The 27,754-nt window shown below is 40.1% G+C and overlaps 2 protein-coding genes across 3 annotated transcripts in view; one reads left to right on the top strand and one right to left on the bottom strand.

Annotated features, from left to right (window-relative positions):
* The first annotated feature begins 1,107 nt into the window (after positions 1-1,107).
* On the top strand, positions 1,108-20,974 carry Eif3j (eukaryotic translation initiation factor 3 subunit J). Its single transcript, XM_033765285.1, has 9 exons — positions 1,108-1,169; positions 2,045-2,094; positions 2,388-2,485; positions 10,149-10,203; positions 10,688-10,779; positions 13,923-14,037; positions 15,392-15,553; positions 18,753-18,826; positions 19,335-20,974. The coding sequence occupies exons 1-9, from the start codon at positions 1,108-1,110 to the stop codon at positions 19,464-19,466; spliced, it is 840 nt and encodes a 279-aa protein (XP_033621176.1). The 3' UTR covers positions 19,467-20,974.
* Positions 20,975-21,328: 354 nt separating this feature from the next.
* The window catches only part of Spg11 (SPG11 vesicle trafficking associated, spatacsin), a 93,940-nt gene continuing 87,514 nt past the window's right edge, over positions 21,329-27,754 (bottom strand). For both annotated transcript variants that reach the window (XM_033764938.1, XM_033764939.1), the window contains 7 exons: positions 26,810-26,943; positions 26,137-26,244; positions 23,879-24,047; positions 23,395-23,483; positions 23,060-23,215; positions 22,061-22,212; positions 21,329-21,525 (listed from right to left, as the gene is read on the bottom strand). In XM_033764938.1, coding sequence (XP_033620829.1) covers positions 21,345-21,525; positions 22,061-22,212; positions 23,060-23,215; positions 23,395-23,483; positions 23,879-24,047; positions 26,137-26,244; positions 26,810-26,943 — 989 coding nt within the window. In that variant the 3' untranslated portion in view covers positions 21,329-21,344. The remainder of the gene's footprint in view (positions 21,526-22,060; positions 22,213-23,059; positions 23,216-23,394; positions 23,484-23,878; positions 24,048-26,136; positions 26,245-26,809; positions 26,944-27,754) is intronic.

Below are 27,754 nucleotides of genomic sequence, written 5' to 3'. Positions count from 1 at the left end.
TCGCGGGACTGCAGCCCTCCCCCGGCCGCTCGCCGCCCGTCCTCCCCGGACCGGGGCGAGCAAGTTGGAAGTTAAACTCCTCGGCCAGGCGATCCCGCATGGCGGGTCTGGAAGCCCCTGCCTTTTTGAGGTCACGTCACTCCCGCGACAGTAACTCGGCCATTTGTAGAGTTCGTTTGAGAGGTTAGACTAGTTAAATATTGTGGTTTAATTTCAGGCTTCTGCACCAGAAGTTTAGTAAAATAACTTTTAGTTCTCCCTTCCCCCACCCCTTTGGTGAAGATGAACTGAGGGCCCTGAGATAACCAGCACTTAATGGTCAGCAACGTGGAGGAGGAGAGCTGACAGAGCTACTCATCTACACATGAACGACGCCTAGGAAAATTGAGGATTGGGTGGTGGTGGTACACCAGGAGCCGATGTTTATTTTTTGGCGGTGCCTTGTAAATCTGAAATGTATTCATGTCGTTTTTTGAAAACTCCCAAGGGCTCATTATATGACTTTATCGTCTGTGTGTTTTTTTTTTAAGTACCTTTTAAAAATATTTTTATTTATCCAGAGGAAATTTTATATGAAATGGAAAATGGTTCTTTTTGGTTTTAATTAACTGGTGAGTACCCTGTAAAGCCTCCAGTCTAGGTTAAAAGTTTTAAGCTAGATAATCACTGTGAACTTAATAGTGCTGTTTGGAATTTTACCTTTTTCCTGGGTCTGTTGAAGGGAAATCTGTTGTTCATTTTACCGAACACCCTGAGTTTCAGGGATTATGTGAGCTGTGTGCACATAGAACTGATAAATGAGTACCACTGTTATTATGAGTATTTAGATGCTTAGCTTACATTTGTATAGACAGGAATGGATCCTGTTATAAGCCTTGTTACAAGATACTGTAGAGCATTGTAGCCAGTTTTTAGTTTTGAGCCTTTAATGGCGAATTTGACCTTTCACTTTTTCTTTTAGAAGTGACAGGTAAGACAGCTGTTATGAAAATTGGGAATAGGTTAACAAATGTAAAGAAAAGATTAATCTGGAAAGAAGTCCCAGAAAACTGTTTTAATGGAGTAGTTTAGACTAAATGTGAAGTTAACTGGGATTATGGCGTCTAAATGGTGCCCACTCTGATGAACGTAATTGATCACTTGGAGCTAATTTTAAAGATTTACAAGTTGTAAGGGACTATAGAGACCATCTTACCCCTTTACTTTCAATGGAGAATTTCTATTTCACATAAAGTTTTAAGTTAATCTTGGGGCCTGGGAACTGAACTTGTCCTTTATATTCCTGTATTGAAATATTGGCTGATTTCCATTTATTTCCACAATATGGATCCATAGAGTAGTTTGAATCCTTGGTTTTGGAATCAGACTGACCTTGGATTATAATGTTGACTTGACGTTTTCTAGATTTGTAATGCAAAACAGGCTATACTTTACCAGTCTGTAAATGGTCATGGTAGGATCTGCACCAGAGGGTTTTCTTGCACTTTAAATGGATTATGTTAAACAGTTAAACGGGGCTACCTCTCACACTTGGTATTCAGTAAATTTTAATCCTCTTATACTGTAGTAGTGTTTTGTTTTGTTTTGTTTCCTAATGGAGAATATATTTAGGCTGTTTAGATCTAGTATCTGGGGTTCATTTTGTGCTGTTCTGTGATTTCCTAAGGCCAGAAGGAGGGTGTTTACTGTAAATTTTGTGTTTTCATTAGGCAGATCATGGTTATCAAGCTTTTGCTTGCTCAGAAGTTACCAGTCTAGAATTGAATTTGGTCGCTTTGGATAGTGTAGTGAATCATTCTATCAACAAATTTCTGAATTCTTTTTTTGTGGGAAAATGCAAATAAGATTTAGTTTCTGTGACATGGAACACGTGAATTTTTTAAAAAGTCCTCAAAAGCATACTGTGTAAAAGCTTAAGTTCTTCAGCTTATGGTGTTTAGCCTTTATGAATATATGAATCTGTTTAGTGTCATTTGTAATGTTCTAGGAAGTGAAGGGCAAACTGAGATATTATAATAATTTGTGTCAATATACTGTTTTTCAGTAGACTTAGTATTTTGCTTTCTTTGACTTCTCAAATAGTATTTGGCAGTGGTAAGACTGTAGAACTGTTACTATTCATGGTGGAAAAAAGCAAGGCTTTTTTTTCCAGCTAAAAGGGGAGAACTAAGCCAGACATCGTCACGCACTTGTAATCCCAAGTGGGAGGCAGGAGATCACAAGTTCCAGCCCAGCCTGGGTAATATAGCAATTTAGGGAGAAGCTGTCTCAAAATTAAAAAAAAAAAAAAAATTTGGAAAAGTAGCTACTTTGAAGGCCCTAGCCTCAATCCCCAGTGACACCTCCCTATCCTGTCTATGAAAGAGAAAGAGAGCAATGAGAGCTAGGGATTATACTTGCCTGTCACCCTGGCTTTATTTTTTTATTTTTTAGCTATTTCACTATCCTGACGTCCTGCAGAGGCAGTGGAGGGACTGCTCACTTGGTGTGTATGACTGTACTCCTTTGCTGTTGCTGGAATGATGTGTAGGGTGTGACAATTGAAAGGCATTGAGTACCTACTGGAAGTAGGGACAACACATCTTTTACTCCATTTTTACTAGTCTTCCATCATTTCAAGAGAACAAGTTAAAAATACAGATTATTCAAAGAGCATGTAGACTTTGCTTTGAGGAACCCTCTGGCTGTTCAGTCGTCTCAAGCATTTGCTTTTATAACTATTAAAGAATTTCTTAGAGATGATAAAGAACTAAGCTAAAAACTGCCTGACTCATCCTGCTTGTTTGCCCAATGGATAGATTAAATCTGTCAGAGTATGTTTTCAAGCACTGGAAACAGCATTTCTGAAGAAAGCATCTATAGATTCTGCCAGAAAAAGGTATACATCAGGAATAGACAAACGTGTGTAAATATTAAGAAATCTGTCAGAGTATGTTTTCAAGCACTGGAAACAGCATTTCTGAAGAATAGCATCTATAGATTCTGCCAGAAAAAGGTATACATCAGGAATAGACAAACGTGTGTAAATATTATTTTTGGTACTAGGGATTGAACTCAGGACCATGCGTTTTATGTAAATATTTTGATGCTAAATTTATTGAGACATCATGAGATGTTTGGCCTCCACAATTACAAGTAGTGTTCAAAGTGGTGGCTGTGAGCTTCCAGGCGTTTATTAGTACAGTGAACTGCAAAAGTATGTGTACATTTTTTTGGTGAACGCTGTATTTTGGAGCAGTATGAAATTACAATTTTCAGATGACCGTTTTGCCAGAAAATTCACATCTGAAGTGTTGATGTGATTTTTTTCAACCAAATTTACAGAAATGTAGAGAATAGTTTAATAAGCTTATGGCCATATTTTCTCTATAATCTCTTTTTACTCCCTCCTAACCAGATTATTATTATTTATTTATTTATTTATTTATTTTTGGTACCAGGGATTGAACTCAGGACATTGTGCTTGTGAGGCAGGCAGCAGAACCACTGTGCTAAATCCTAGCCCTATTTTGTTTGTTTGTTTGTCTTGGTACCAGGGATCGAACTCAGGTCCTTGTGCTTGCAAGGCAGGCGGTGGAACCACTGAGCTACATTCCCGGCCCATAGCCCTATTTAAAAAAAAAAATCTCAATCATATAATTTTAGTAGCCTAACAATTTTTATAAACTAGCAAGTTTTGAAATGGGAAGCATTTAACAATTATTTATTTTTAGTTTTGCTTTTGAAACAAACTCCTGTTCAGGCTGCCCTTGAACTCAGTATATAGCCTAAGCTGGTCTGAAACTCACCATGATCCTCCTGACTCAGCTTCCTGAGTGTTGAGATTACACATGTGCGCCAGCATGCCCAGCTGAAGCTACTTTTGCTTAAACTGGAAAGAATTTTAAGCCATAAGTGTGTTCTGGGGCAGGGGATTTAGCTCAGTGGTTCTGCTGTCTGCCTTTAAAGTGCAAGGTCCTGAGTTCACTCCTCGGTTCCAAGAAAAACAAAACAAAATAGAAAAAAACTCAAAAAAATGTGTTCTCACATATGTGGTATTCTGTAGTTGCATATTATAGAAGCACACAACCAACCTGCTGCTGGCTGCATTATTAGAAATAAAAAGAAAGCATTTAAGATTTTTTTTTAATAGCATGCACATAGGAAATAAGTTTCAATTTGAAAAGCAGCCATTTTAGAGAAATGGTTTGAATGATGTTTAGTGTATATTTGCAAGGCAAAGATATGGATCAGCTAGTAATTATAAATAGCTTGGGTGTTTTGGCGGGGGAACTGGGAATCGAACTATGGACCTTGCGCTTGGTAGGCAGGCAGCACCACTGAGCCAAATCCCTGGCTCTAGTCTAGATTTTTTGTTGTTGGTTTTCTGCTACTGGGAATCAAACCCAGATCCTTCACAAAGAGTTCTATCCCCAACCCTTTTTAAATTTTATTTTTTAGGTACCAGGGATTGAGCTCAGGACCTTGACTCTACCACGCAAATGCTTTGCTGCTGAGCTATATATCCTGGCCCGCCAGCCCTTTTTATAAAAATTTTGAGACAGGTTGCCAAGTTGCCCAGACTTAGACTTGACTTAGTTAGACAAGACTCAAACCTAGAATCCTCTTTCCTTAGCTTCAGATAGGGTAGAGAGCCTCTATTCTCAAGAAGCTATTTTATTAAAAAAATTTTTTTGTTTGTTTTTGGTACCAGGAATTGAACTCAAGACCTTGGCATTTGTGAGGCAGGTTCAGTACCACTGAGCTAAGTCCCTGGTCCCTGTTTTGTTTTGCTTTTTGAGACAGGGTCTCACTGTGTAGTTCAGGCTGGCCTTGGGCTCACTGTGTAGCCTAGGCTGGCCTCAAACTCACTGCAGTCTTCCTGCCTCAGATGCCCAGATGCTAGATTACAGGCGTGCATCACTATTTTAGGAAAGCAGTCTAGAAGATTCTCTTGGAGATGAATTGGATATCATAGTCAAGATTTATAGGCTACTGAAAATAATTCTGAAAGGGGCTTTTAACTGATTATGGACAAGTAGTTTGTTGAGCCAGATAATCATTTAGGGTAGTTTTGAAGTGGGTTATAGACCGACTACCTATTTTGTGTTAATTTTAGTTATTTTTCTAGGAACTCTTTTTGTATTTATCTAATTTTTTTTTTTTTTTTTTTTTTTGCCAGCAATTTACAAAATGCTAGTGTTTATAGAAAATCAGGCAGATTTTCCTGAAGCATTATGGCAGGTGTTCATGCTTACATCTATTTTTAGGCACCTGCTAGTTTCATAACTGAGGAAATAGGGACAACTACCTAGCTGCCTTCTATGATTACAATTGTAGTTGTAGGTGCGACTGTCATTTTTGCTGACATCATTGTGCTGAATTTAAGGACTCAGTGCTCATTTGGTAGTCACTTCAGGGCAGGCTTGTTGCGGGCACTTTGGGGTGAGAGTGACAGGCAAGGCGTGCCTTTTGTAGTCTTTTTATGGAATGAGGTCCAGATCATGACTCTTGCTAGGAACTACTGCTTTTGCTATTAAAAACCATTCTGTAATGGAGAATTTCTAGTTGTGTCTGTATTAATGGGAATCTGGATAAGGTTTATGTTTCTTTGTTTTGTTTATTGAGACAGGATCTTGCTATGTAGTTCAGGCTGGCCTTGAATTCACTACATAGCCCAGGCTGGCCTTGAACTTATGGCAGTCCTGCTGCTGCAGCCTTCTGAGTGCTGGAAGTATAAGCATGGCCCACCATGCCTGGCTAGGTTTACTTTTTTTTTTTTTTGAGACAGGGTCTCACTATGTAGTTGAGACTGACCTGGAACTCACTGTGTAGCCCAGGCTGGTCTTGAACTCACAGTGATCCTCCTGCCTCTGCTTCCTGAGTGCTGGGATTACAGGCGTGCGCCACCATGCCCAGCTAGGTTTACATTTTGATGGGGGAAACCAAGGGCAATGATAAGAGATTGGACATAGAATTGGTGAGAAGGCTGTACTGTGAGAGAGCAGTGATGTGAGTGGGGCACATCAACATTGAACAGAAATGTTCCTCTGTTGGTGTCTCTGTGTTGAAGGTATTACAGTGGAGATGCTTATGATTTTCAGCCATATTTTTCCCCCTTTGGCCTTGGGTTTCTTAAAATCTGTAGAAAACCATTTGAGGCAGTTTGATATTGTGAAGGTGGGTAACTGATACAGCTGAATCTGGATGTGTCTTTTTAGCATGTACTATAACTTGTTTTTTTTTTAGATTCCCTGTGATTCTAGGAGCGTTTACTCTAGAACTAATTAGTGAAGAGTCAGCTCTCAGATATTTTATATTTCAGGACTTAGAGAAGAAATTATACTCCTATAACGTAAAGAAACTTTAGGCCATTCTGAACAGGTCCTTTCATTGTATTTTACTGAGATTATTGATGGCTTTTTCTAGGCTTAGTTTCCTTATCTGTAAAATGTGAATAATGCTACCATACTTTTAGAACTATTGTGAGGATTAATCATGTACTACATATAAAAAGCTCTTTGCATAGTACCTGGTACACAGTGACCACACAGTAAGCGCTGCCTATTACTGCTGCTCTCCCTATTATTAGGGGGTTGTGAATAGATGTTCCCTGGAGGTAGGCCCATGCTCCTCCTGTCCAAAGCACTGCCTAAATAGTATATCATAGATCTAGTCTTCCTCTTCTTTTTGTTGAGTCCTTGTGATTCTAGGGGAGATTAAACCAACAACAAAAATCTCTCGTGTTAGCTTTAATTTTAGCTGGTCAGTCCCCTTGTAGTACAATGTTTTTGATAAAGCACTTAACAAACCAATGACATGATACAAACATTAGATCTTTTTTTTTTTTTTTTTTTTGAGACAGTCTCCCTATGTAGTTCAGGCTGATTTTGAACTATGTCGCCCAGGTTGGCCTCAAAACTCACAGCAGTCCTCCTGCCTCAGCCTCCTGAGACTACAGGCATCCACCACCACACCTGGTCTGATCTCTAATTTCTAATGCAAGTAGTTTTTATAATCCAAATAATGACTGATTGGTTTGTTTGTAAGTTAAAACTGAACCATGAGTTAAATTGTCAGATAAGATGATAAAAAATGTAATTTTGTATAAAATTCTTCCCCCTCTGTTTGCAGACCTTATGGCAGCCTTTATCAGGATACAGTGTTGGGTATTTAATTTTTTTGATGGATTTATGAAGCTTTGAGAATGCAAGGCTTAGTTTACCTAGATTAATTTAGGTTTATGATCTCTTGCTATAAAGCCATAAGCTTGGTGTCATAGTTATGGTACATTAGTCACTTTTTGCTTCTTCTAGTAGTGTCAGGGCCTCTTGGCTTGGCATCTGTCATGCTGTGGCTCAGCTTCAAATGTCACGTCATAGTGTGCCTGATGCTTGGTGAGATGATGTCCATGTTACTATAGATTAAAGCCCTATTTAAATACAGGGCTGTGTCCTTATTAAAATTGAATTTTCTGAATTATAGGGAGCCAGCAGTTGATTTAGGTATAGAGACCTACCTCAAGGAGTCCTGTCTAGCTTAGGGAGTGGATCCATAAAGGTTTAATCAGCTCTCTTGACTCTTCTTTGATACTGGACTTAAGTACATATTTATTTGATTAACCAGTGTTCTATCGTATGGAATATTGCTTGAAATAACCCCACTGGCAAGACAAAGGATGGGATTTTTTTTTTTAGTAAAGAAAGAAGTATAATATTCTTTCAAACTTTTATTTCAAACAACTCTGAATCACTTTTTTTTGGTACCGGATATCAGACTTGGGACCTTGTGCTTGTGAGGCAGGTGGCAGAACCACTGAGCTAAATCCCCGGCCTGCCTTCTGAATCACTTTTTAAGGCTGATTGTTTTGACTTTGTTGTCTTTTTTTTTGTTGTTGTTGTTGTTATCATATTTTAACTGCTAATGAAGCTTTTTTATAGAATTAGATAAGTTGATATAAAGGTTCATATAAAAAACAAACATGCAGGAATGGTCAGGAAATCATTAAGAAATCTAAAAACCTACAAGCATAGTTTTACATGATGACATGTATCTGTAATTGCAGCTATTCAAGAGGCTGAGGCAGGAAGATTACAAATTTGAGGGCAGTCTAGGCACTTCATAAGACTCTTTCTCAAGATGAAAAAGGCTGGAATGTACCTTTGGTAAAGCATCCCTGGGCTCTATCCCCAGGCGTGAGGGAATGGAGGGGAAGCCTATCATCAGAACAGAGTGACACTCATACCTGAAGAGACATGGGATGGTGGGATGGGATAGAGAGCCTGGAAATAGACCAAGTACTCAGGAAAATTTAGTGCGTGGTAAATCAGGAGGCAAATAGGAATTTTTTTCTTTTTTTGTTCTTTAAAAAAATGTAATACAAGTAGATATTAATAAGGAAGATATGAAATATACTTCTGTGAACAAAAAACAATTTCATAACAAAATAGAGAATAACAATAGTATGCCATGTATCATGATCTAGAAAGAATGGCCAAAATGTTACTCAAAGTACACATCATAGGCAAAAAAAGAGTCTTATACAAAACAAAGGGCAAAGCTTTCACAAAGAGGCATTTTTAAAAATGAATTATACCAGGGCTGGGGATTGAGCTCAGTGGCTCCACCACTTGCCTCACAAGTACAAGGATCCAAGTTGGATCCCTGGGACCAAAATAAAAGAAAGAATTATACAGAGCCACTGACTGACTAACCATTTGGAATGTATAAGATTAGCTGTGTGTGGTGACATAGGCCTGTAACCCTAAATCCTCACGCTCTTAATGTGACACACACCGGCAGCTGCTCAAGGCTGAGGTAGAAGGATCGTAAATTCAAGTCCAGCCTGGGCAGTTTAGCCACTCACCGGGACCATTGCAAAACTTAAAAGAAAGAAAAAAATGTTGTAGCTGAGTGCAAAGACCCTAGATTCAGACCCTAGTTATTGTAAACAAGACAGAACACCAAAGAGATAGCAGTGCTTTACATCATAACTATGGGCAAAACTCCACTTTTTTTTTTTCACATTTTAGATTAGGGCTCTAAATTGAAAAAACGAAGTATATTCTAGAAGAACATGTGGGTGAGTACTAGAGGAAATGATTGATAAATTGGTACAGTGTGTAGCATAGGACTTTGGGTAATGTGGGGGATTTCATTAACAGAGGGATAAGGCAAGTATGCTTCTTATATCTGCTTGCTATTCAGCATTGCACTTAGGGGTTTAGAAAGTGCCATTAGATAAGAGAAAGTTGTGGAAGCAGAACTGGTGAAGAGTCAGCAGCTGTCTTTTGTTTGTAGCTAACTGTGGTGCAGACTAAGTGTCCCTGTCTGACATGCTGGGTGTCAGAAGTGTTTGATTTCTGGATTTTTTTTTTTCAGATTTTGGAATATCTGCATGTACATAATGAGATGTCTTAGGGATGGGACCCAGATTAAACATGAAGTTCTTTTATATGTTATATATAATTTATACACATCGAAGGTAATTGTTTTGACTGTAGTCTGTCAGTGAGGCCAGCATAAAATTATTACTTTTGGCTTCATGTGGCCCTCAAAAGCTTTCAGATTTAGGAATGTTTGACCTGTGTGTTTTAGAAACGTTCTGAAGAATAACTAATAGATTTAACTGAAGTGATGAATTCAGTAAGGTAACAAGATACAAAATTAACATACGAAAACCAGTAGCTCTTCTATCACATATTTAAAGGATGTTTTATTTGTTTTTGCTTTGCAGTGCAAGCTGGCCTTGAAATTGAGGCTATCCTCCTGTTTTAACCTTCCGAGTTAAAAGTGTGTGCGCCCCCACACCTGACTCAATTAGAGGGCTTGTTAGGGGAAAACCTCCCCCAAAAGCCCTATTTATAAAAACAATTTAGGAAGTTATCAAATATTTAAATTAAAAATGTAAATAGAAATGTTTAAAGTCACTTAAAAACTTAATTTACAATACTCCTGAAGGGTATAAAAGTAGATGCAAACAAATGGAAAGATAGCTCTTAATCAGGGGGCTTAATAGTATTGAAATGTTAGTTCCATTAATTTATTAATTAGTGCAGTGCTGAAATATAAAAATATTAACAGGCTTGTTTGTAGGGAGACAAGTTGACAATATCACATGGAAAATTTACAAACTTGCAAGAATTTTTAACAAAGGTCCTTTTCTCTAGGATAACTGGGATGATGATGAAGAGGACAAAAAAGAGGAAGCGGAAGTAAAACCAGGTGAGCTACTGGTGCTCCTCTGTTCTTGGTTTATATATTGGTTGGCATTTGGTGCTTAGGTTAAATTACAAAATGCTCACAAAATTGAAAATGTTGCTGTCTTTGAAACCAATCATCTTTCCAATCCCCTTTTCTTCTCTTTTGATACCTGTGGTATTTCTTTTTATGTGCTGGGTATTGATTGCTGGTAGGAGAGAGTAGAGAATGTGATATTACAATTGAGTGATCTCAGTCTTGTTTACAAGATGGTATGGTGGGGTTTATGGCAATGTTTAGATCCTACGGCTCATATTAGAGAGAAAAAGGAAGAACCCTAGTTCTTTCCCACTCTTACTTTCCAGGACATCACTGCATGAATGTGAAAGTTGGGAAAAGTGTGGTCTCTTCAAATATTCAGTTAATGACTGTCTCACCCGTAAACTGACATGTGTTCAGTATAATTGGAGAGTAGTCAATAATTGTGAAATATTTCTTTACTTTTCAGAAATAAAAATTTCAGAAAAGAAAAAAATAGCAGAGAAGATAAAAGAGAAAGAACGGCAACAGAAGAAAAGGCAGGAAGAAATTAAAAAGAGGGTATGTACTGTTCATTTTTTAAGGTATGAGTACATACAGAATTCTTATTTTTTTGGGTACTGGGGATCAAACTCAGGACTTGTGCTTGCCAGGCAGGCACGGTGCCATTGAGCTACATCCCTGGCCAATGTACAGAATTCTTATATCAGTAGTGCTGTAGTGTCTATTAGGCTGCATATATTACGTTACAATTTGAAGGTTTCGGTAAAGACTATGAGTGGCTTCCATAAGATAGAGCAATCCCCAAAGAGATTGATTATGGTTTTTTCAGAAACAGAACATATAAGCTTTATTATTAGAATGCATTTTAAGTTTTCACAGACATTCAGGAATAGTCATGATTGCTCGGTGAATACAGTCAACGATTTTCTAGTCATGATTATCTTGATTATCTGTAGGGTACATGTGAAGTGAAATAAAAGTATTCATTTCTAGTCTATCTACTGTATAAATGTTTTTGTTTTTGATTATTTTGGAGCAGGCATCTGAAATCTTTTTTTTAAAAGTATTTAAGAAATTAACAGATTTTTGTAAATTCATTGTGTTGTACCCAGATAAAATGACTATTTGTTTGATGCTTAAATTATTTCAACATTGGCCAGTAGGAATTCCGTTAAACTGGTTCCCTTGTTCATCTTTTTTTTTTTTTTTTTTTTTTTTTTTTTTTTTTTTTTGTGGTAATGAGGATTGAATCCAGGGCCTTCACCCTGAACTACATCCCTACCTCTAAAATTTTTTATTAGAGAGCAGTTTGCTAATGGCTAAGTTGGTCAGGCCAGCATCAGACTCATGTTCCTTTTGCCTCAGCCTCTCAGAGTGCTGGGCTTATAGGCATGTGCCACTGTAGTTGACTCCTGTATTCACTTTTTTGACAGAACCCCATTAGTCTTTGAAAGCTTCCTTGTTTCTGGTATATACAGTGAGTATCAGGCTTACCTGATAAACTCTTCTTCAGTCTTGAAGTCAGCCACTTCACTAATGTTATTTTGAGATGAAAATGGTATTTAGAAACTATGAGTACTGCTATTGGGGTAACCTTACCTTTGAAAGCCCCTTTCATGAACTGAAGATTGTGTGTGTGTGTGTGTGTGTGTGTGTGTGTGTGTGTTCACTAGTCCATATCAGTACTTTCTCTAACCCCTTTCATGAACTGAAGATTGTGTGTGTGTGTGTGTGTGTGTGTGTGTGTGTGTGTGTGTGTGTGTTCACTAGTCCATATCAGTACTTTCTCTTATATTGAAAATTCTGGTTTCTAATAAATTAGTAATTGTTTGCTTTTTTCAACAATAGTAATGTTATTATATAATGCTACTGAATGAAGTTTAGGATTCCTTTGCAGTTCTTTTGTATGTAGGATATCTTACTTAGGATACATCCTAAAATCATTTGAATATTTTCTCTGTGTTATTTGGTATCTATTTTAGAGAGATTTGTTTTCAATTTGTTTCCTTTTGCATTTACTTTTGAACATAAATGTTTAGAAATCAAAACTATACAAACATGCAATATTCGGAAAAGTCTCATATGAGAACAGGTCTTTTGGTGATTGAACTTGGGACCTTGCACTTGGGAGTCAGGCGGTGGCACCACTGAGCTAAATCCTCAGCCTGAAAAGGTCTTAAATATACTCATCATACAAAATATATGAGGTGATGAATATACTGATTAGCTTGATTTAATTATTTCACAGTGTGTGTACATACATATATATATATAAAATATGTTGTATACTGTAGCCATATACAGTTTGTCAGTTATACCTTAAAACTGACAAGGGATGTTTTAGGCATCCATCCAATCTTCTACCTACTCCTTGTAGCCTCCTGTAAATGGTTTTCTTTAGTTTCTGGTTGATTCTCCTTTTGATAGCTATATCTATTTCCTAGACTTATTCCTATTCCTATAACTTATTTTACTAGTTCCCTATTGATGGATAGTTCAATTTTTGATCAGTTATTTCTTTGGTAAATACTTCAGTAAATAAATATGTATGTATTATCATTTGGTGGGTGGAAGGTATGTAGGTATACAGGGGAAGAATCTAAGATCTTCACACTGAGTTACATCCTTAGTCCTTTTTTATTATTTAGAGATAAGGTCTTACTGAGTTGTCCAGACTGGGATGGAGCTTGCAGTCCTTCTGCCTCTGCTTCCCAGAGTACTGCAATTATAGATATATGCTGCCACACCCAGTACATACTGCCAGTGGTTCAGGCCTGTGGGAAGGCATTAATGTCTACATGGTACTGTTGGATGGATGTGCCAGACTTTATTGGACCATTCTTTTTGGACATTTAGGTTATCTATAAATTTTTCTGAAATTATACTTCCTTGACCTTAAGTATTTGTGTGCATCTTAGATGTCCCTAAGATAAATACCTAGAAATCGAATTACTTGATTAAAGCATATAATTTTTTTTTATCCCCCCCATGCTGAGGTTTAAACTCAGTATTTCACTCATGCTAGGCAAGTGATCTAGTACTGAGCTGAATTTACAGCTCCCATATTACATTACCCTAGAAAATTTTTCCAGGATAGTCTTTGTAGTAGCAGTATGTGAGATTGTCTTTTTCCCTTGTCCATAAGCTTAGTTCCTTATTTCTAAAAAGAAAGTGTATAGAGCCAAGTGTGGTAGCACATGCCTTTAATCCCAGCACTTGGAAGCCTGAGGCAGGAGAATTGTAAGTTCAAGCCCAGCCTGGGTAATTTGGCGAAACCCTTTCTCAAAATACAAAAAGAAAAAGAGAAGTATACTTTAGCACTTCCTGGGTTCAATACCTGTTAGTTAAAAACCTGGTCTTGGGTTCACATTTCACTTTTGTTACATTATTAGGTTCTGTTATTGTGGGCTGATTGTTCAATGCCTCTGGCTCTGGTTTTTTATCTGTACAGTTGGATTAAGAATATCTAAAGTGTAAGCCAAGCCCTGTGACACATTCCTGTAAACCCAATGCTTGGTAGCCTGAGGAAGGAGGATCATAGTTCTAGTTTCACTTGGGCAATTCATAGACTGTCTGAAAATAAAGTGACGGGGTGGTGGGGGAACACCTCAGGATGTACCGGGTTCAATCCCCAGGACCAGAAATGTATTGAGTCCATCATAATTCCAGTCCTCTAATGCTTCTATTCCATTTCATTTTAGTTAGAGGAACCTGAAGAACCTAAAGTGCTGACACTGGAAGAACAATTAGCAGATAAACTTCGGCTAAAGAAATTACAGGAAGAGTCAGACCTTGAATTAGCAAAAGAAACTTTTGGTAAGGGGGTGTGTAATTACATTGTACCAAATGAAAGCTCCGTTAAGTCTTACTAGTTGTGAAATTCAGAAGACATTGTCTTTAAAGGAAACAAGATAGTGTGTCTAATTTAGATATCAGAAAGCAGTTTTAGTTTCTGTGTACTTTCTTGAGAAGGTAGAATGGAGGCACATGATTTTGAATAATTGTTTGGAGTATCAAAAGATTTTTAAAAGAAGTAATTGTGGCAGCACCACTGAGCTAAATTCTTGGCCCTGTAATTAAATTTGAATACTGAGGTTTTAGTTTAGAAAAAACAGCTCATACAGTTGGCTGGCATGCCAGCAGAGAAGGTTCTGTGTGCCTGCTGCATCGCCCATGCCATAAGTTCACCACCTTGGGGGTAGCTGCTCTGACCTCACTCAGCCCCCATTCGCTACCATGCAGTAAGAGGCTGGCTTAGTAGTCATTCCCCCTCCTTGGGGAAGTGGGGCCTCATCTTGCCACAGCAGCGGGTGCCCTGTTGTTTGGCAGGTCCTAAAATACTCTTCTCATTGGAGGGTACTTGGCCATTGTTCTGTGTCTTCACTGGATGGTAAAAGCTGCCCGTGTACCTATTAAGAAGGTGAATTTATGTGATGTACATAAAGCCTAGCATGGAACACCAGTTAACAGATTAAAAAGTAAAATTAGGGCACTTGCAGGTACTGCCTCACAAGTGCAAGGTCCTGAGTTTGATCCCTGGTATGGGGGTAGAGAAAAGTAAAAGCAGTATATATTCATATAGTCATTGGTTATAGGATTTTACCATTGTTTCTCAGACTAAAATGCTGAATCTAATATTAACTAATTTACTTGACATAGGGAAGCCTATAGAAACATACTTGTGTTTTTCTTTTTTTTTGTGGGGGTGCGGTACTGGGTATCCAACTTGGGACCTTGTGCTTTCAAGGCAGGTGGCAGAACCATTGAGCTAAATCCCCGGCCCCCTAATAAATATTTTGAATATAGTGATTACTGAAAAATATCAGAGGAAGGAGTATCTGCAGCAACTGTAGTGTGGTATGAAAGTATCTGTGGTCTCTGCTAGTAAAGTCATTTTGCTGCTGCCACTGTAATTTTTTACCTGTTGTTACCTGCTACCTGTATTAAAAAGCAAAGGAAATGCTAAATTTTAGAGTATAAAAAAAATCAAGATATAAGTGTTTTCTCAAGTTCACAGATTACCTAAATTCTGTTCAAGGAATCCAGTAGCCCAAGTTAAGTACCCTTGTTTTGGAATGAAGTAATAGGGTTATTTATATAGCTATTTGGTTTATAAACATCTAAACAACCCTTTTAACTTTCTAATATTTTCAGTGCTTCTTTTTTGCAGGTGTTAATAATACAGTTTATGGAATAGATGCTATGAATCCATCTTCAAGAGATGATTTCATGGAGTTTGGAAAGTTACTAAAAGATAAAATTACTCAATATGAAAAGTCACTGTATTATGCCAGTTTTTTGGAAGCCTTAGTTCGAGATGTGTGTATTTCATGTAAGTAATTTTAATCTCTGGCCCCTGTGGCTAATTAGTTTTGTTTTGGTTTTTTTTTTTTTTTGAGACAGGGTCTCACTGTGTAGTTGAGACTGACCTGGAACTCATTATGGAGCCCAGGGTGGTCTCGAACTCATAGCGATCCTTCTGCCTCAGCCTCCCAAGTGCTGGAACTACAGGGGTGCACCACCATGCCCGTCCCCTGTGGCTAATTTAGTAAGGACATCCACAGGAGTGTTGGGATTTGTTTTTGCCTTTTGATGGATTAGTACAGACTCAGGACTTTTTTTGTGGGAGGAGACGGTCTCGCTATGCAGTTCAGGTTGTCTAAGTTTTCCAAGTGCTGGGATTACAGGCATGTGCCACGATGCCTTGGCAGGAGTTGCTCTTTAGTAATTAATTAGCATGTGCAGTTAGTGTGAGTGTTGGGTTTTTTGAGGACAGTAGGGCAGGCTACCTTGTTTTATTGTTTTTGTTTTGTTTTGTTTCAGTAGATGGTGGGGGATTGAACTCAGGACCTTCTGCTTCCCAGGCTACATCCCCAGCCCACTTTTTTTTTTTTTTTTTAATAATTTTTACTCCCTTACCCCACCTCCATGTACAGAAGCTTTGTTTCCATTTTTTCCTTCTAGCTTCACTTTTTTCTTATCCCTTCCTTTCTCCCTTCATTTCCCTTCCTGTTTGAACATTTTCTTCCCATTCCCAACATCCATTATACATTTCAGTCCTTATTTCCACTTTTGGTTTCTCATGCCAGAGAAACAATTTGGTATTTAAACTTGAATGTCCGATTTATTTCACTTAAGAGTATGGTCTCAAAGCTTTCCAGACAGACAGACATCTGGGCTTGTAGCCAACATAGCTGATGAAACACCAGTTTATTCTTTTTTTCTAATCTCCAGAAAGTGATTACGAAATATCTTGGGGGAAGTGGTCTCTGGACTTGTAGGATTGTAGAGATGGCTGAGACTTCACATATTTTATGATGAGAAAGCCTAAGATAAGGTACAGGTTGCCCGACAGCTGTGACATTCTCTGGGGCTAGGTGGCTATGGTGTCACACCCTGCAGTCACACACTTAAGGGTTGCATATATGGGTATGATAGTCTTGGGTGGTATAGTATTAATGTGGAAAGGAGTGGTTTTGCCAGTATATGCTGTTTGTACGATTGAGAAAAAAAGAATCTTATATAATTGGTTAAAATTAGGTTTTTCTAGTCAGCACTCAGGAGGCTGAGGCAGGCAAACTTGCCACAAGTTTGAAGTCAGCCTGTGCTATGAAATGAGTTCAAGTCTAGTCTGGACCACATAGCAAGACCCTTAAAAAAGTGGGAGGGCTGTTCGTTTGTTTTTTTAAACAGGTCTGTCATTGGAGTACACTGAGATAATAACTTTTTATTCTAGCTCCTGTGCTAGAAAATGGTGACTCCTGAAAATAGGGGTTGTCACCTGCAGGTTTAAGAATTAAGAGATGGAATTGGTCACACAGGGCCTGTAATTCCAGCACTGAAGGAGGCTGAGACAGAAGGATGGCAAATTCAAGTGCCACCAGGGCAATTTAGCAAGACTCTGTCTCAAAATAAAGAGTTAAAGAAAGGGCTGGGGGTGTAGCACAGTATATGTAGTAGAGTGCCCCCCGCTTTGATCCTTACTACTGGGGAAAAAAAATTGTCACTGAGAATGGCAGTGAACACCTGTATCTCCAGCAATGGGGAGTTTTGAGGACATTCTGGATTGCGACACTGTCTCCCCCACCCCCCAAAAAAATCATTCCACATTCACTTAGCTGCTCTCCTCACTGAGCATTCAGGGTATGTATGGGCATGGTAAGGAAGGAAGCATTGTGAGCTATAAACAAGTTTCTCTGTGGTTAAGCTATGGCGTGCTGGTAATTACAGGTCATTATACATGACGTGATACAAAAAAGAAAATAAATGTTCAAATTAAAAAATTTTTATTATAGTGAGCTGGGCTTGGTGATGCATGTCTGTAATCCCAGCATTTGGGAGGCTGGGGCAGGAGGATCACCACGAGTTTGAGGCTAGTCTGAGCTATATGATTTTCTTTTTTGGTACCAGGGATCAAACTCAGGTCTTTGTGCTTGCAAGGCAGGCAGTGGCACCACTGAGCTCAAACCCCCGGGCCCTGCCTGGGCTACGTGATGAGTTCAGGGCCAGCTTGATTACACAGTGGTAAGACCCTATCTCAGAAAACAAAAACAAAGCACACAAAAAAAAACCCAAAAAATTAGTATAGTGAAAGACACATTGCTATTAATTCCCTTTAGAATAGTCATCTTCACTTCAAACACACTTACCCATCATTCTTTTATGGTTATTTTGACTTTGGAGAAGAGACAGAAGTAATACTGCTAGATCTGGTGAATTAAGGACACAGTAATATTTCTGCAAGCCAGCCTTTCCATTGAATGGTACTTGGGAGCAGCATTCACTGTATTTTTTGATCACACCTTGTGAAAACAAGAGTCTTCTAGAACTGCTTGCAAAAGTGGCAAGAAAATAGAGGTGTCTTTTACTATAACTTTTTTTAAATTTTAATAACTTTTAGCGGGGAGTTGAGATGGTCTTACCATGTTTCACTATAATAATTTTTTAAATTTAATTGTTTTTTGAGATTTGGTCTTGCCTTGCAGTTCTGGCTGTTGTTGAATTCACTGTGTAATCCAGGCTGGCTCTGAACTCATGGCGATCCTCTTGCCTCAGCCTCCCAAGTGCTAGGACTTCAGGTGTGTACCACCATGCCTGGCTATAACACTGTAATTTTTGATTAGTTTGTGTAAAGTTAAATTTTTGTTACTGAGTTTACCATTTAAATTTAAATAGTTTTGATCTGTGATCCAGGCCATAGAAAGAATTCCTTATCACCTTAATATTTAAAAAGAAAAGTTTAGTCATTTCAAAATAAAGATTTTTTTTGTTGGTTTGAGACAGGGTCTCACTGTGTAGTTAGTTTGACCTTGAACTCAGGCTGGCCTCAAACGTGGCAATCCACCTGCCTCATCCTCTCCAGTGTGGGATTACTGGTGCCATCACACCAGCTTCAGAATTACAGTTTAATGATGGATAAGTTAGGAATCTCAAAGCACTTGAAAGGATACCTATTTTGTTTTAATGTCGCAAAATGCTTAAAACTTCAGATGTTGTGGATGTTTTTTTTTTTTTTTTTTTTTTTTTTTTGATGGAAATTGATGACTTGAAAAAGATTACGAATTCATTGACTGTGCTTTGCAGTGAAAAACAGAAGCAAGAGAAGGTAAGAGGAAACTGTAGGGAAGTGCTTATTCCATTAGGGTTAGTTCTGGGTGGAATATTCTCAGTAGATGTAGAGACTGGGTCATATTTAAGAGTCAAGCAGTTCTCCCAGTGTGGTGGTGCATATCTGTAATCCTAGTACTCTGGGATGCTGAGCCTGGAGGATCAAAGACTGAGCCACCTTAATGGTGTAGTAGCCATGCCCTGTGTCACAATAGAACAACACAGAAAGGGCCAAGTGCTGCAGAGAAACACAAAACCCAGCAGTGCACCAGTGTCATCAGAGCTGGGATAGGAGCGCAGGTGCCATCACTCCTTTTTGTTTAGGGACATCTCGGCAATGCTTCTTGCTGAGTTAACAGAAATCACTGTAGTTTAGGCTTGAGATGTCCCTTAAAGAACAGCTTTTCTGGGACCAGAGGCTCTGGCATCTGTAGAAGTGTTGCTATACCAGATGAAATGACAGTAGCAGATAAGTCTCATGAGTCAACTCTCTCTCTTATCCTTAGCAAAGCAAAGCAAAAAAGAAGAAGAAAGGTGTGGTTCCTGGAGGGGGATTAAAGGCCACCATGAAAGACGATCTGGCAGATTATGGTGGTTATGATGGAGGATATGTACAAGACTATGAAGACTTCATGTGACATTTTATCTTCTCCTGGTGTCTTCTTTCTGTTGCCCACAATCCCTTCAACATGTAGCACAACTTCCTTTCCTTTCAGTTCTGCCAAATGCTACAATCAGAAGTGCAGTATCTTTTGTGCTGGTTACTCAACCCCTTGACACTTAGGTGCTAATGTGCAAATGAGGGAACTTGGATCTTGCTGCCAAGGGGTTAAAATCGGGAACCTCAGTTGCTACTAAATCATAGTTTAAAAATGATCTAATAATGTTGTTACTGTTGCTATCTTATTCCATAGCAGCATTCACTAAATTGGAAACAAAGGTTGCAACATGACAAAAAAATCGCATAGTATTTACCAGCACCATTCAGTAATACAGCCTTAACCATACCTCCTTGAACTACTTCATAACTTGTCAAGAAAAGCAGTTTGCAGCAAGGGCATGTGGTGTGCACCTAGTATTAAAATTGCTTTGTCTTAAAATTGAGCGTGAGGATATTAAAATCCATTGTGAAGAAGACTGCTTATCTCAGAGTGAAGATACTTAAAAATTAAATGACCAAAACCCTCCAACTTTGAAGCTGAAGAAGGTAAACCTCTCCATTATTGCAGTACAGTAGTTAACTGTGGAATCTGCTGCGTGTATAGACCATCTAGTTTTTAATTTATTACACTATTTCGACTGATGGCATGCTTCAGAAGGGGGAGGGAAACTACCTGATTCAAGTATCTGAGAAACAAATCTCTTTTGTTCTTCTAGGCTGCAGTGGAACAACTTTAACAGGGTTGTGGCATTTCCTTTCCTTTATAAAACATGCTCAGCAAACTGCACCAGTTAACTACAGTTTGGTAAATTGTTGTGTTCACAATTATGACATCTGCAATGTTTTATAAAGTAACTAATTTAATAAAATTACTATTGTGAGGACTTAAATTTTGTGTTATATCCCAAGAGATATTTTTGGAGAGCGCAGAACACAGCTCTTGGGACTAAAGTTAGCTATATACTTCCTAAAGTTTAATCAACGCTTGGTGTAGTTACAGCTTTAAAACAAGTGATGTTCTAGGTTGTTAATAATGTCACCAGAGCAACAAAGCAGCTACAAGGCTATTTTATTTTTTTGGGAAATTATTTTGTTTAGATACTAAGGCCTAATTAAGTACTATAAAGAACTATTTATTTGGATAATGGATCCTACAACTCAGGTTATGGTTATAAGGATAAACTGGGATCTTTATTTGTCCTAAGTGATTTAATAAGATTTGTGGGTTCATCTTTTTTTGTCCCAATTACCACAACCAGAGCAAAAAAAAAATTCTATAGGAAATAGGATCCTTGGCTCTGTAGACTTAAGTGTAAAACAGGAGGACTTAAATGAGTTGGTGAATTAACATAAGGCCTGACTACACAGCAATAATTATAGTAAATTCAGATTTAAGGCAGACAAGGGCTAAGATTTCCTTAGCAGTAATGACATACACAGAATTTAAAATCTATTTTATTATAAAGACGTTTCTAACAAATGAAAATGTATCACCTGTTCCTTAACTGTGTAAATAATATTAAATTTCTTTGAAACTGGAATATGCAGGCACAGATATCCTTCAATCATTGCATCACTACCTTATGCAGCAGTCATCCCGAGGAAGCTTTTGATCTTAATTACCAGCATTCATGTAAATGTAAAATGGTACAGATGAGCAATCACTTCCAAACTGGAATTTCCTGCTGAAAGTTCTCTCTTTCATTATCCACCACCCACAAGGGACTGAGACGGTATAGGTATCGGCTTTTCCAATTCAGACCACAAACTGCCCAGTGCATTCACCCTACTCTTGGTCATAGACATCTGTCAGAATCCCCAGGCATTATAAGGCCACAAGCATCTCTGAGATCATCTAGCCTGCAAGCATGTCCTTTAGACAGCAGCCTGTTTGAGGGTCCTTCAGAAGCACATTTACAATTTCATAAAATTTGTGTTCATATGCCAACTTGTAATACAAGTAGATATCTTCACAGTATGAGAGTAACTTCTTCAGGTTTTCTGTGACCACATCAGTAGGCTGATGTTGTTTGTATCTAGACAAAGAAATGTAAAAAGTACAGGCTAAATACTATATTTTGAGTGAAGGCTGCTATTTCTGACACTACTGCTTGTAGAGGAGAGGGTGCTGCTGTCTGGGAGATTATTTTCCTTAAAATTAAATATGTTAATGGTCACTTTAATAAGTTTAGTACCCCCAAAAGGCTCTGTTAGGTTTTTTGGCATCTGCCATATTAAGTATAAAAAGTATATTAAGCAAAATATTCTCACTCATCTGCTTGCATAAGTCTGTTAGAGATCACTCTTCTGGACTCTTGACATCTCTGCCATTTTAAGCAGAAGAGTAAGCTAAAGAAAGGCATGTCATGCTTAGCCATAAATTTCTTCCTTCCACCTCACCTTGGTTAAGGAGAAAAGCTTAGTCAATCACATCCCCCAGCACGTACTAGACAGGGTCTCAGTATGCTGCCCAGGCTGGTCTTGGCTCAGGTGAGCTCCCACTGCAGGTTCCCAAGTAGCACTGTGTAGGCATGGGCCACTGTACTCAGCACAGTCAACTTTTAAACTTACTTTTTTGAAATCTCTTCGAAGACACTGGGTCTTAATAATCTTTGCTGCTTAAATTCTTCCAAGTAATTAAAGTCTCCTTTAAGAATCACTTGTTGGTACAGAATTTCAGCCCACTCTGGAACAAAGTCATAGGCCTCGGCTACAATAGATGCCTTAAAAGGATGGAAGTGAAGAAGGACACAATTTAGAGCCCACCTGGTACACAACTGAAGGCGAATTCTAGAAGATAGTACCACACTTAGGCAGTGAATATGATCATCAGCTCTGTTCAGACTAAAAACTGGTTTGGTACTGTCTCTTCTGTAACCCCCAAACACTTAGCTTCAGTATTTGTAGTCTTCTTCACAATGGATTAATAAAACTGAGAAAGTACATGTCCCCAGCTGTACAAGGGACAGTGATGAGCTGAATCCCTGGTGTCAACCCCACTCCATTTAAAGGGCTAGAACCCATGTCCTGGAAGCTGCCCTCAGTGCTGACATAGGTGCATGGTCCTATACACACATGGGCTGAGAGTCTTGCAGGACCATTAGTAGCGATGACTCTGAACTGTCTCCCTGACCAGAGATACCTCTGCTGGCGTACTAGGATGGGGAAAAAAGAGATAGTGGTGCTTTACACCCTCTTAAGGTGCCCAAAGAACATGTTAGAAAGAAATAGACCCAGTCTCTCTCGTACCAGGGATTGAACTCAGGACCTTGTGCTTATGAACGAGGCAGATGCGGTGCTGCTGAGCTAAAACTGCCCTTCCCCCCTTTTTAAACTATAGTTCAGGCTGGTCTTGCACTTGAGGTGATCCTCCTGCATCAGCCTCACAAGTGCTAGATTGCCACCATACTGGCTAAATCAACTCTTTACAGTTGTGTCAGCCAAGTCAGGACTTCTGTGCTGCCCTGGTCCCTGTCCCTTTCTCTGAGAATGTAATTCAACCTTGGTCCCATGAGTGGCACAGCAAAAGGGATGCTGTAGTTGCTGGCTAGGCTTTTGTTTCTTGTTCACCTGGTAAAATCGAGGCAAGGCCATGATACAGTCCATCAGCTTATGGCGGCCTAAGTTGATGACCATTGTGTTGTAGCCAGTGTTCAGAAAGTGAATCTGTAGTGTTATCAACTTGGTAAGCCGGTGACAGTGCAGGGCCTGTCGCACGCAGGAGTCCTGAGGTGGAGGGGGAAGCAGAAAAATGTCACTATCTCTCAGCCCTCTAACCACTGTACTTGCCCCTTCTACCCAGCTTGACCCATGACGCACTTTCCCTTGGAGGAACAGGGACAAAAGAAAATTCTTACGTAGACGCCAAGGCCAGTGTGAACTCACACCTTCCACACCATCATTACCTTGGCGTAACTCTCAGCTGCATCCAGCATCAGGGTCAGGGCCTTCAACAGGAGCTGCTTCAGCTTCCGCTCATCCTTGAGGTTGTCCTCTGCAGGGAAGGAAGGGCACTGCTAAGCAGTCTGACTCCCAGATGGGCTCTTCTCCCCATCACGGTGGTCTAGGCGTGATCCCAAGGAGGTAGGGGTGTCTCAGTTAAGACTGGGACCTGAACCGTGCACATTCTACCCAGGAATAGGATTTGGTGCCCCTTTAGTTCCTTACTTTACTCTGAACATTAAGGAGGCTTTCACAGCATTAGCATGCAGCAGTTCCCACTGGACGACACCCTGGATGCACAGGATGCAGGACCCAAGAATGCAAATGCTTCCCAAACACCCTCTCAGTTTCCTGTCTGCCTAGCTGGGGTCCTGCTTCAAACAGGCAGCCCTAAGAACTTTCACATTAGCAGCATGCCCTGGGGGGTGCTGCAGTGATCTTGCTTACCCCAGGCCTGACACTCGATCAACTTCAGTTGAATGCAGGCGGCTGCCTCATGGTTCTCCCCGATCTCTCGGCACATGCTGAAGCACAGGGCAATCATGTTGTGCTTCTCACTGTCCCCAGGGCGGCAGCGTTTAATGTAGTCCAGGAGGGCTGTCTTCAGGGTCCCATTCTGCTCAGGGAGAAAATGGAATACCAAGATCTCAACCAGGAACTGCTTGGGGGGTAGGACTAGCTTAGTCTTGGTTCTGAAAGTTCTTTAAAAACTCACAAGAAAAAGGGAAAGATGACTAAAACCAAAACTGAATATGGTTCATGCTTTCCTGGCTAAAAGGAAATAAACATGTTCTCTTTGTAAATAGTAAAAGCTTTCAGAAGGGAGATGCCTTAAAAATACATATGCATATGCGGATCTACCAATTCTATTTCTAAATGTACCTTAAAGAAATAAGCAGGGAAAAGTATTAAAGTGAACATAATGCGAATCCTAGCACTTAAGATCACCAGTTCCAGGCCAGCCTGGGCTGTTACACAGTTCAAGGCCAGCCCAAACTATACAGTGAGCCCGTCTCAACGGGAAAAAAGGACTGGGGATTTAGCTCAGTGATTCTACTGCCTGCCTCAAAAGCACAAGGACCCAAGTTTGATCCCTGGTACCAAAGGGAAAAAAAATGTAATGAAGATCTTGATAGCAATTATGGAGAAACAGCCTAAATGTCCAAAATAAAGATTAAGAGAGTACTCTGTGGCCATTAAAACTAATATAGAAGACTCTCTTGATTTGAGGAATAGTCATGGTACATTTACTAAGAGAAAAGAGCAGGCTATTTTCTATCTCTATAGCATAGATTTTATTAAAGTGTATAATACGTATGTATGCTTTTCAGTAAATTGCAAAGAAAGGGCCTATACCAAGCTTAGCGGCAGTTGTCTGCAGATGGGTAGACACTGAGGGCTGTTTTCTGTGGTGTTGTCCAAGTGTCTTATATGAAATATGCATTACTTTTATAATCAGAAAAAGTTATTAAAAGGATATTTAAAAGCAGAAACAAAACTGCCTTGAAAAATAACAATGTAAAAAAATCTTCCAGGGGTCTTGAAGATGTACCCATGCCTTGGACCTCTTGTCCTGACAGCTAGATTGGTCTGATGTGAAACACCCAGCATTAGGGATGTTTGGCTGGGGCTGGGTTCACAGAGGCCAAAGTACACTTTGTTTTTAACTCTTCTGAGGTGAAATGAGCAGAGGCACCAAATCAGCCAGATGTTTGATGTGGAAACACTGCATGGGTGATGCACAAAGGCCCAAAGGACTGAGCAAGGCAGGCTTCTATTCCAGGCTTCCTTCCGGCTCATCCTTGTAGAAGGATTTTCTGGTCTGGGCATTCCCAAGTTGGTTCTAACATGGTACTTTTTCATGGTTCCCTTAAAATTTTTCCACTCAAGCCCCCAGGCATAGTGTCAGGGCCCACCACTTGCAGCACAGCTCTCAGCAAGGATTTTGCTGCTACCAAGAAGGCACTTTCTGAAACAGCACACTTGCAGGATCTCTAACCTATGGCCCATGGACACAGGTGGCTCATTTGGGTCACACTGAATGAAGAGGAACTGTCTTGGGTGGCATATAAAACATGATATATATCTAGTGTATGTAGGTAACAGAACTTCATTTTTATTTTTATTGGTACTGGAGACAGGACCTTGCGCTTGCCAGTCAGGCGTGGTGCCACTGAGGTACATCTCTGGCCCTCATATATTTATATTTGTATTTTCTCTGTACCAGGGAATCGAACTGAGGACCTTATGCTTGCAAGGCAGGCATGGTGCCACTGAGCTAAATCCCTAGCGCTGGCCCTCTATTTTTTTGGTACCAGGGACAACTCAGGACCTTGCGCCAGGCCAGCAAGGCAGGCGGCAGCACCACTAAGCTAAACCCCTGGCTCTTTATTTTTAAATAAAGGACCACAAGATGGGGACACCTGCTGGAGGTGGTGGGGGTGAAACTTTCCAGTTTTTTGAGATGGTCTGTGCAGTTCAGGATGGTCTCAGACTTGCAGTGGTCCTCCTGCCTCAGGCTCCCAAATGTTGAGATTATAGGCATATGCCCACAGCACCCAGCATTTTCTTCGGGAATGTCAGCACAACTCCTACCATTTCAGCACTCCACTACAGAGAGGGTCTGCTTCCGTCTCTGTACCTGAGAGTCCCACCCTGAGATCATCACTCAGAAAAGCTGAGCCTGGTTCACTGCTTACACCCACCGTATCCAGCTTCTTCCTCATCAGCACTTCAAAGTAGTGTTTTTGATGCAGCAAATCAAATATGTACGTCATCTCATTGTACCTTCCAATGCCAGTGAGGAGCCGGACCTGTGGGGAGGGTGAGTGTCAGTGTCTCTGGAGTTCTTTGAACCAGATCACCTGTCAGGGCAGCTGCACGCCAGCTCCCTCCTGTGCTCCCAACAGGGAACTTCTTTTGAAGAAGCAGTGCTAATCTTTGGGGACACCACTGCCAACCTCTCTGTTATCTAAGCACGACTACCAAGTAACGTGGAACTGTCTCCTGGGCAGGCTCTCACTCTTCCCACGGCACCTCAGTGGCCCATGTGACAAAGAACTAGGGAAGGTAATGGGGCTCGGACTGTCAACTCATTACCTTGTTCTGGGGAGCAGAGAGCCCTCTAGAAAAGCTCACTTCCCTGGCATGAGGGTGCAGTGGCCGTGAAAATTTCTCTGCTCCTGGAGCTATCTCTGATTCAGATAGAAACCCTAACTTGGAGCTGCTGCAGGGTGGGCAGCCCAGCCAACTATGAAACAGGTCGTGGGATATGGAGGGGCAGAATTTCCCAAGACCACGTCAGATCTGAGCAAGCCCCTCATCTCTGCTCCTCTCAAAGGCTGCCTCAGGCCAGAGGGTGGGTGGAGGGGTACTCACCGCCAGCCCATACTCCTCTTTGGGAGCCAAGTGGTTATCTGTAAGCATCCGGGCAGCCTGCAGGACTCGCATGATGCCCTCCATGTGGCATGTCAGGGTGAAGCAGTGATGAGCCAGGATCAGGAGCTCTGTGGCTGGGGCGGGACACTGGTGAGACAAATTCCTGAAGCCTGGCCACCTACTGTGCCCCTCTGCCTGGCAGGGAAGAGGCCTATGCAGAGAGCTCTCATTGGTCCCCTTGAAGCCTGGCCACACTAGCTCTGTAGGAAAACTGGTGATATTGAGACTCTTCTCTCAAGGAAAAGCACAGGGATTAACTGTCCTCCAAGGTCAGGTAGTGGCCATATCTCCAAAAGGCCTAAAATGTGAACAAGGATCCTCACCTTCTAAAGATGGAGAAACTTTCGGCAGACAAACCAATGGCATTTCTGCCATCATGAATCCAGGGTCTCTTTTTGCCTGCACCTCAGTGGAAGGTCTCAGGTGTTCTGGCTTTCTAGACTGGGCAAGATGTGACTGAGTACAGACTGAAAACTACTATGAGCTGGGTGTGGTGGTGCACACCTATTATCCCAGCACTCAGGAGGCTGATACAGAGGATCACTGCAAGTTTGTATGTAATGAGTTTAAGGACAGCCTGGACTACAGAGTGAGACCCCGTCTCAAAAAGAAAAAGAAAAAAACTTAGCCAGACACAAATACATATACACACACGTGTGTATGTGTGCACATGTATGTATGTGTGCAGACACACATATGCATGGATATATGTATGTCTCAGAAGCCTTTAAAATGAGCACAACCTTGAATCAAGATTTTATCTAGGGAAATAACCACGGATGGGCACAGAGATATCCATCAGAATGTTTAAAATAGCAAACAGTGGAAAGTGAAGAAACCAAAACTAAAATAATAATAATAATAATAATAATAATAATAATAATA

Source organism: Fukomys damarensis, unplaced genomic scaffold (genome assembly GCF_012274545.1).
Source record: "Fukomys damarensis isolate Sample0158 unplaced genomic scaffold, DMR_v1.0_HiC HiC_scaffold_17, whole genome shotgun sequence".
Lineage (NCBI taxonomy): Eukaryota > Metazoa > Chordata > Mammalia > Rodentia > Bathyergidae > Fukomys > Fukomys damarensis.
The sequence above is the reverse complement of the archived record's forward strand: the minus strand, read 5'-3'. Positions and strand labels throughout refer to the sequence as shown.

Excerpts from the sequence above, each read along its gene's own strand:
- Eif3j (XM_033765285.1), top strand. The coding sequence starts at position 1,108 with ATGGTGCCCACTCTGATGAACGTAATTGATCACTTGGAGCTAATTTTA. Across the intron at positions 14,038-15,391 it reads ATTAGCAAAAGAAACTTTTG|GTGTTAATAATACAGTTTAT; the intron begins GTAAGGGGGTGT and ends TCTTTTTTGCAG. Across the intron at positions 15,554-18,752 it reads TCGAGATGTGTGTATTTCAT|TGGAAATTGATGACTTGAAA; the intron begins GTAAGTAATTTT and ends TTTTTTTTTTGA.